At 30.6% G+C, this 9,345-nt stretch overlaps 1 protein-coding gene across 1 annotated transcript in view; it reads right to left on the minus strand.

Moving 5' to 3' along the window:
* LOC115881253 overlaps positions 1–7,480 on the minus strand; it is a 28,846-nt gene extending 21,366 nt beyond the window's left edge. The window contains exon 1 of the mRNA XM_030898670.1: positions 7,379–7,480. Coding sequence (XP_030754530.1) covers positions 7,379–7,480 — 102 coding nt within the window. The remainder of the gene's footprint in view (positions 1–7,378) is intronic.
* Positions 7,481–9,345: the final 1,865 nt, after the last annotated feature.

Consider the following 9,345-nt stretch of genomic DNA (forward strand, 5'->3'; position numbering starts at 1 on the left):
AACCCACGTCTACAGACAGTTATAGCAGCCGAAGGAGGCAATACAAACTATTAGAGTATTTTTTACAATTTTTTTGTTTATTTGTAGACTTAGTTATTACAGTTTTTTTAATATCCTTAGTTCTTTTAGTGTTATTAATATTTATTAAAACCAGGCTTGTATTGTTACATTTTAACGTATTTTAAATTTTAATATATAGTTCTAATCAGTGTCAATATGACATCACAACAAATGCCATCAGAACCACCTCGTGATATTAAAAAATAACATAATAAATTAATGGTAAAAAATGTCTATACCTATGTGGCGGATTCATCTCTCCAAAAAAATTATTTATGGGTATTTATAAATAAATGCCTTTATTGTCAAAAAAAAAAACGAATTGAACAAACAAGGTACACAAACAAACAAACAAAATATAATACAAAACATTATACAAATAATATTGTCAGTCTTATTGTTTAAAATAAACATTTATAAATGTTCACAATGTCAAAGAACAAAAAAATAAAAACAACATTCAAAAATATTTAGCTAGTTTATAGTAAATATCAATGACCTCTAAATAAATTTATTTCATTAGTAAATATAGCAATAGCAAACATTAGACCAGTATTTACAAGATAAAATTCGATTTTCAAAATATAATTCATTTACAGCGTAGAAAGCCTTGTCTAGTAAATTAGACTTCAATGCTTTGCGAAATGAAGAAAATGGTGTTATGGATTTGATTTCGAATGGCAGGTGAGTGTGCATTTTTTTCGAGTTGTATAATATTGAACTTTTAACTAACTCTGAGCGTGGGGTAGGTAGATAAAGATCTTGCTCCGCGTTCCTGAGTGGATAAGAGTGAGATGGCCTTTCTTGAGAATTTGATACATGCTTACGTATTAGGCAAACGGATTCAAATATAAATAAGGAAGGAAGAGTCAATATTTTTAATTTTTTAAAAAAGTCTTGGCAATGAGTTCTGCTGTTTAGTCCCAGTGAATATCGAACGGCTCTCTTCTGGAGCTTGAAAATGCGGTCAAATTGAGTCGCACAACACGTACCCCAGAATGGAAGGGCATACCTGAGGTGCGACTCAAAAAGTGCATAATAAACAGTTCTAGCCACTGACAAGTTAAGCTCCTTAGAAACAGATCTTAATGCAAAACAGGCAGAGCTCAATTTTTTCGACAAAGCTTCGATATGTATGTCCCATTTGAGAGAATTGTCTACAACAAGCCCTAAGAATTTTACAGATTTTACGACATCAATGGAGGTGTTGTTAAGTACAAAAGTCTGCAGCGAGTTTTTATACGACAAAGCTTTAGTTTTAGAAATGTTGAGACTCAGGAGGTTCGAGTCGCACCAAGATTTAATAGTGATTACATCATTTGATATAATCCTATGAAGTGCCGTGACGTCCTTGTTGCTCCAAGTGAAGCTAGTGTCGTCCGCAAAAAGACATATTTTGCCACTGATGTTTATGTTAGCAATGTCGTTAATAAAAAGAAGAAACAAAATAGGGCCTAGTACTGAGCCTTGTGGTACTCCACATTCTATTGGCTTGCTAGAAGACAACGTGGTATCCACCCTCACAAGTTGACTTCTTTTAATTTTGCCACTGCACTGCAAGAAAATCTACAAAATAAATAGTTATTTTTTGTAAACACTTCTGGCATTAAACCTAAACGGACACTGCTTGTCAGAAGTTATGTTTATACACATTTGCCTAACAAAGAAAAAAGTGCTTAACGTTTCGGAAAGTTTATCTCTTTCCGTCGTCGGAAGCAAAAAAAATACAAAGTATAAAGAAAAAAACTATTTAACATATTTAAATTCAACTATTCGAGAACACTTTACTTTTTTAAAACAGATACATCTACAAAAAAACGTTGACGTTCTGTTAAAACGACATTATATTATCAAGTTAAACTTCAAAATTAACAATTACTACCTGATAACAATTACTTAATAAGATAAAACCGAAAAGCCCCAAACTTTCTGTATGATTATTTTTAAATTTTACGTATGTTATGTTTATTTATGTAACTATTTTATTTTGTAGTTTTTATTGCAATGCCGTGGCGAAATACCCATAAAGGATTTTTTTGGAGAAATTAATGGTAGTTAAAAAAATTGCAAATTGTTGGTGGCAAGTTCACTTCGCTCTTAAACATTAACCAATGCATTTATTGACATGAGTCAAAAACAAAATGCTCAGGAGACATGGTTCTGAGAGAAAAATAATGTTTTAGGAAAAGTCACTAACGAAATTATTGCACAGGTTGTTTTAAAGTTAGGATAAAAAACAACCCTTTAATTAACCCTGTATAATAAGCCAAATACTAAAGTTATAAAAATCTGAGTTTATGAATTAAAGTTGGTAGATTTAACACTTGATGAAAAATGTTCCGTTGCGTTTTAACTGATGAAACCGTAGGTAAAACGACACTAACAGAAAACGAAAGACCGTCTAAATAACTAGTTATACATATAAATGGTATCCCTTTTAACTGACAGTCAAAACGGAAAGTAAAATGTTAAGTGTAGGCCGAACTTTAGAAATACTAAGTACCGATTCTGATCTCACTAATGACTTGCCTACTAATTAACATTTACGTGCTCTATAAATTTCGAAAATAGAAACGTATTTTATAAAGATAAGATAAATTAAGATATATTTGATGAACTTTTCCTCAAGGAATTAAATTTACACTACCTAGAGCGATATTACTTAAAAGTTTATCTTCAAGAAAGGAGAGCGAAAACTCCATTACTTCCCCAGAAACCTTTTCAAAGGATAAGTACAAACTCCAACAAATGAACAAACCATAATAAAGATACATAAGTCAAATGGCATAATAAATAAACTGAACCAAGAATTTACATAAATTTGTAAGTATTTCTGCAGTTTCATTTCCGAGCTCTAATTTCAACTTCTATAAGTATAGCCGTGTATGAGTTACAGATGTAAAAAAATAATATTTTTGAAACCATAAATAAACTCTATTATCTTGGATTTATCATTAAAATTTTTAACTATGATGAAATTAAAAACAGAACAATAAAATTGGTAAGTCTATAGATACTGTCTAAAGATTTCACTAATTCATATACACCGAGATATACAGGGTGGTCGAAATTGGTGTGTTTTAACAGAGAAAACCTATTTCCTGACTAGATAGAGCAAAACCCACATAGATGTCATGGGCTCTATTTCTGAGACACATTTAATGGCGTAAACCGCCTATTAATATGTTCACTACCAACTGAGATACGGGGTCTTTTTGATTTTTTTACCATTTGGAAAACTGCCCATAACTTTTTTATTTCGCGGAATAATAAAATTCTGTAATAACGTTCTTAAGGCACATTTTTAAGCACAATCCAGTGGCGTAGTCAGTTTGTTTCTATAATTGCTCTTTTTGTCAGAAATAATAAAAAATATATTTTTTTAAATAGAAATTAAAGATGACTATGAACTTAAAAAAATGCTGGCGTTTAACCCTTTCCAACGATATAAAGTTATGTGTATTTATTTCTAAAAATGAGAGAAATATTAGGTTTTTTATCTTTGTATCGCAGCGGGCCTTGATTTTGTGTTGATCTAGTTGCCTAATTATTTTTTATCACAATTTAATGAACTAACTTTTGAAAAGGTAAATCAACGTTCTATATTAGTATTACCAATTACAATTAAAACGCCAGGGTTACAACTGAACTATTAAATGGATAATTTAGAGAGAATTGGGTTGGAACAAGGGGCCCATCTTGGCCTGCTAGGTTCTGTGATTTAAATCCTTTCGACTTTTTTATGGGGGAAATTAAAAGACCTTATAAGGGAAGAACCATTGGGACGAGAGGGGAATTGCCGAAGGCAAAATCGCTGTAACTCTGGGCGCAAAAGATGTTTATTGTGTATTCAACAAGGAGGTGCTCAGTTTGAACATCTTTGAATTTTTAAAAAAACATATTCGTCACTCAACAAATACGTTTCTTTAGTTTTGTTCTTTGTTTATTGTGTCGATTTCAGTTGTAATTATTAGTAATAATAATATATAAATAGAATGTGTGTTAATTTACCTTTTCAAAAGTATTTAATTATGCAGATAAATAATAATATAGAATATTTATTAAATTGTGATAAAAAATAATTAAGCAAATAGGTCAACACAAAATCAAAGGCTGCTTCGATATAAAGATAAAAAACCTAATATTTCTCTCGTTCTTAGAAATAGATACCCATAACTTTATATCGTTGGAAAGGGTTAAACGTCAGCATTATTTTAAGTTCATAGCCAACTATGATTTCCATTTAGAAAATCATATTTTTTATTATTTCTGACAAAAAGAGCAAGCATAGAAAAACTGACTACGCCATTGGATTTTGCTTAAAAAAGTGCCTTAAGAACGTTTTTGCAGAATTTTATTATTCCGCAAAATAAAAAAGTTACGCGCAATTTTCAAAATGGTAAAAAAATTATCTCTGTTAGCAGTAAAAATATCAACAGGCGCACGGTGGGGTATTAGCATGAAAAAGGTGATCGAAATTCGAAAAAGCAAATGTGTTTAAGATTTCCCAAAAAAAGATAAATGATAAGTTAAATCATCTGTGCAATGAATGGCGTTGCTATGGGTGTGTTTAGTTGCATTCATTTGTTTCAACGAAACGTCAAAGTTGTTACTTCTCACAGATAAGAGGTAAATGCTAAATTTTATGTTTAAAATTATAAATTGTTGTTGTTCTTGTGCTCTTTTTACGTTTATATTATCGTTTTGATTGAAAATGGCTCAGCAAGCTGCAGGTATGTATTCTACAAAATCGTATTATTTATTTTGATATTCTCTATACTAACGATTTGTTTTGCAACTAAAAGTTAGGCGTTCAGAAAATTTGATTAAATTTGTGACATTTTTATTATACTTAGAGATTTAGTTCGTTAGTTAGAAGAATTCAGCATATTGTCTATATACGTTTTACTTAGTAAACATTGGGCTTTCATACAGTAAAATAAAATACTGCGACTTTTTGCGATTTTGCTGATAAAATGAAAAAAACATTCTTGGTTTCCTCTAATTTGCCAATCAGTGATATACTAAGGCGAGGTGTAAACCGCGATGGCATTGTTGTGTACAAAGCGACCGCATTAGTGCCATTAGCAGTATAGCACAATTTGCCATTAGTAGCGACTTTAGTGGTATAGGCCTTGCTCGCGGATCAGTCGTAGCATTAGTAGTAGTAGCTGCGATATTACTACTGGCACTGACCGTGGAAACACTGGAACAGTGATTTTTCTTTCTTTTTTTAGAATCGACGAATTATCCTTTATTTTGTTCATATTATTTCCTCTTTAATTGAAAATAGCAATAATTTATATAAGGTCTACATAAAAAAATTTCGATCAAATATCAGTGTCAAATACCCCACTGTGAGGCGGTTTACGCCATTAAACGTATCTCACAAATCGAGCCCATGACATCTACGTCGATTTTGCTCTATCTAGTCAAGAAATGGGGTTTTTCTGTTAAAACAGACCAATTCGACCACCCTGTACACTCACAGGCACAAAAAACAGGCACCTTAAAAATTTGTTATATTTTAAAGTTTAATATATTTTGTTCTAGTTTGTCGATTTTTTTGATTTTATAAGCAATATGTAGCTAAATTATTTGACTTTTTAGTATCTCTTTTTGTAAATTAAAAAAAAAGTTTATCTGCCAATTATACGACGGAAAACAAATTGTTGATATTTTGGTAAAAGTTTGAAACACCCTCTAGAATATGTTAAAAGAAAAAGGAATTTAAAAATAATTTCATCATCTATGTACATCCTTTTTTGATAATTTATTTTTTGGTTCATCTCAATAGCTTTATTTTTGGTTTGCTTTGGTTTTTTTGGTCCTAGTAATCAGACCTAGTAATTTGTGGCCCCGAACCAGATGTTCTTGATATAAGATTTGTTTCCTTTAATCTCCTTGAATCTCCTTGAACGGACTTCTTACAGTCCGTTCATTTACATATACGTTCCTTAGGTGCAATCTATACTAATATATAAAATCCTTAAATGACTGACATACTGATTAATCACGATCCTGCTCAAACCACTCAACGTAAGAAGCTCAATTTTGGCATACAGGTTGACTCTAGGGTGTAGAGGTTCGATAAGAAGGGATTTTTCGAAATTCCAGTTCCAAGAGGGTGAAACCACCCCTCAAATTTTACAATATTTTTTATTTGAAAAACGGTCAAGTTTCCGAAAAAACGCTTAAACACGTATATTTTATTTTGTTTTTTACATATTTTAAGATCAAAATAAAAGTCCAGTGTAAAAGTAAAAGTGTTTTGGTGTATTGTGGTGATTTAGTGTTTTTATTTTGCTGTGTAACACCAAAGGTTCCAACCCTCAACTGTAATATTTTAAGATGTTTTAAAAATGTATACAGGGTGTTTCGAAAAATCTGGTCATTAATTAATCACGATCCTGCTTAAAGCGCTTGACGTGAAAAGCGCTTTAAGCAGTGAAGCATTAAGTGATTTTTGGAAAACGGATTGACTTTAGGGTGTAGAGGTTCGATAAGAAGGGATTTTTCGAAACTCGAATTCTAAGGGGATGAAACTATCCCTCAAATATTAAAATATTTTTTATTTAAAAACTGGTGAGTTTTTCGGAAAAACTCTTAAACACGTATATTTTATTTTGTTATTTTACATATTTTAAGATTTTTTATAAATTTATACAGGGTGTTTCATAAAATATGACCATTGAGTAATCACGATTCTGCTTAAACTGCTTGTCGTTTAAAGCTGATTTTTGGCAAACAGATTGACTGTGGGGTGTAGAGGTACGAGGGTGAAAACGCCCCTCAAATATTACAATATTTGTTATTTAAAAAACGGTTAGTCTTTCGGGAAAACGCTTGGACAAGTATAATTTATTTTGTTTTTTACGTATTTTGAAATTTTTAACAAAAACATACAGGGTGTTCCAAAAAGTTGGGTAATTGATTAACCACGATTCTGCTTGAACTGCTTGACGTAAAAAGCTTATTTTTGGCAAACGGATTTTTCGAAAGTCAAATTCCAACGAGATGAAACTACCCCTCAAATATTACCAAGTTATATAATAATATCGCCATATTGTTTTTTCCCATGCTGACATAAATGTGAGAAAATTTGATCTAGTTTGTATGTTAATGGAAATTCTTCCTTTGCTTTATCATCACCATTAAAAATGAATAATTCGATGCAACGAAGTCGCTGGTACACGCTAGTTTATTATAAATTTGAAAAGCTGATAAACACAATAAGAATATCGTCTCGATTCGAAGTTTTCAAACGAAGGTTCTTATAAATCTAGCATAAAAACTTGTCACGGGAAAACGACTGTACTGTACTTCGTGCACACCTAAATCGGTTAGCGACATAACTTTGATCTCTATCATCTTTAGTTAAAGCAACTATAGCGGATGCAACTTCTGGACATAAAACCATCTCTACTAGGGTAACTGCCCAGCAGCCAACAGACAATGATAATACGATTTTACAGTAACATTACATAAATCATAAACACTATTGCATAGGTCCGTTGACTAGGGCCAAAAGCAAAGGCATGGTTTTAATGTAAAAATTATGAGAAAATGCTAGTGCCTTCTTCAAAAAGTTAACTAATATCATAGTTTAAGGAAAAGAGTAGTTGCACTATCGCAAATATTTCCTGCCAGTTTTTGCAATCTGTCGAATATCGGCAGATTGCAAAGCGTTTCAGTTGAATTCCGTCCGTCGAGCTGCGAGGTTCGAGTGTTGCGTCCCAGCACAGAGACGGATTGTAAATCTGCAAGCTGATAGTAATTATCAATAAACATTTAATTATATTTGTTTATTTTAGAAGCTGAGATATTATGTAATTAATTAAATGTAATTATTTTTTTTAGCATGTGGGCAGATTTTAAAAATAGTTTTTTAGATATACAGGTTGTCTCAAATATGCACATGAAAATATTTTTTGATCAGGGGATTTGCCATAAAATTTTCATTCCAATAATAATTTACGAGATAATTTATATAGATTAGTTTATGAAACAATTTTAGAGTAAATATTTAATTAGTTTTTATTATTTTTTAATTGAAAGAATTTTATAATAGCATAATCTCTTATAAATTTAGTGAATCCTTCCCATTTTTCTGTAGATAATCGGATTCGGCATAAAATTCTACATATAGTAGACTAATTTTATTTGAATCATTCTACAGTGTTGCCATTCTATGACTTGTTTACTAAAACTTTGGTTAAAAAATTATATCCGAAAAATTGTAAAAAACTAGAGTGAATATAACTTTATAAACACTTGGCTTTATTATAGCCAAGTGTTAATAAAGAAAATATAGCCAAGTGTTAGGCTATATTTTCCTAAAGAAGGATAACAAATCCGCGTAGAAAAATTTACATTCTATATAGGGTATTTTTTATGGCGCCACCAAAATCGGAATATTTAAAATGGTATATATCAATTTTTTTAAATGCAATATTCTGTATATTATTTTTCTGTCAGATGCAGAATTGAAAAGTGAACATTTTTTTATTTAAAGTATTTCTAAATTTTTAACAGTTTCGCAGATACTCGCAGTATTATATTACGTATGGCTCTTTCAACGGTAAATTTTTATCAAAGCCACCTAATATGATCTTTGTCTGATATTTTATCGTTGAAAATCCCATATGTAATGAAATACAGAAAATATTTGCAAAACGGCTAAAAATTTAAGAACACTTTAAATACAAAAAATGTTCACCTTTTAATTCTACATCTAAAAGAAAAATAATATGCAAGGTGTTACATTTAAAAAAAATGAGATACAACATTTTAAATATTACGATTTTGGTGACGCTATAAAAAACACCCTGTATACGATAAAGTAATTTTTTCTAAACGAATTTATTCTGGTACCCTTCATGTTTAAGAAAACATAGCTGAGTATTAATAAAGTTATATTCACTCTGTTTTTTTACCACTTTTCGTATATAATGTTTTTAACCAAAGTCTTATAGTAAATAAGAAATAGAATGGCAAACCCGCAGTGTGCTTTAAATAAAGACAGTGTACTATATGCCAGAATTTTATGCCGAATCCAGTTATCTACAGAAAATTAAACTTGTTTTAAATAAAAAAAAGTTGTAGAAAATCTCTGAAATAGAAAAATAAAAGAAATAGAAATATAAAAATATGTCGTTATATATTTTTTCCGCATTTCTTTTCATCAGAAGATTTTCAGATACATAAGAATTGCTACCGACACAAAATGTGAAAATATTCTGTTTTCAAGCAAGTTTTTACTCGATCATTTTTTTTATTTTATTT

This window comes from Sitophilus oryzae, unplaced genomic scaffold (assembly GCF_002938485.1).
Source record: "Sitophilus oryzae breed Bouriz unplaced genomic scaffold, Soryzae_2.0 scaffold_170_pilon_pilon, whole genome shotgun sequence".
NCBI lineage: Eukaryota > Metazoa > Arthropoda > Insecta > Coleoptera > Curculionidae > Sitophilus > Sitophilus oryzae.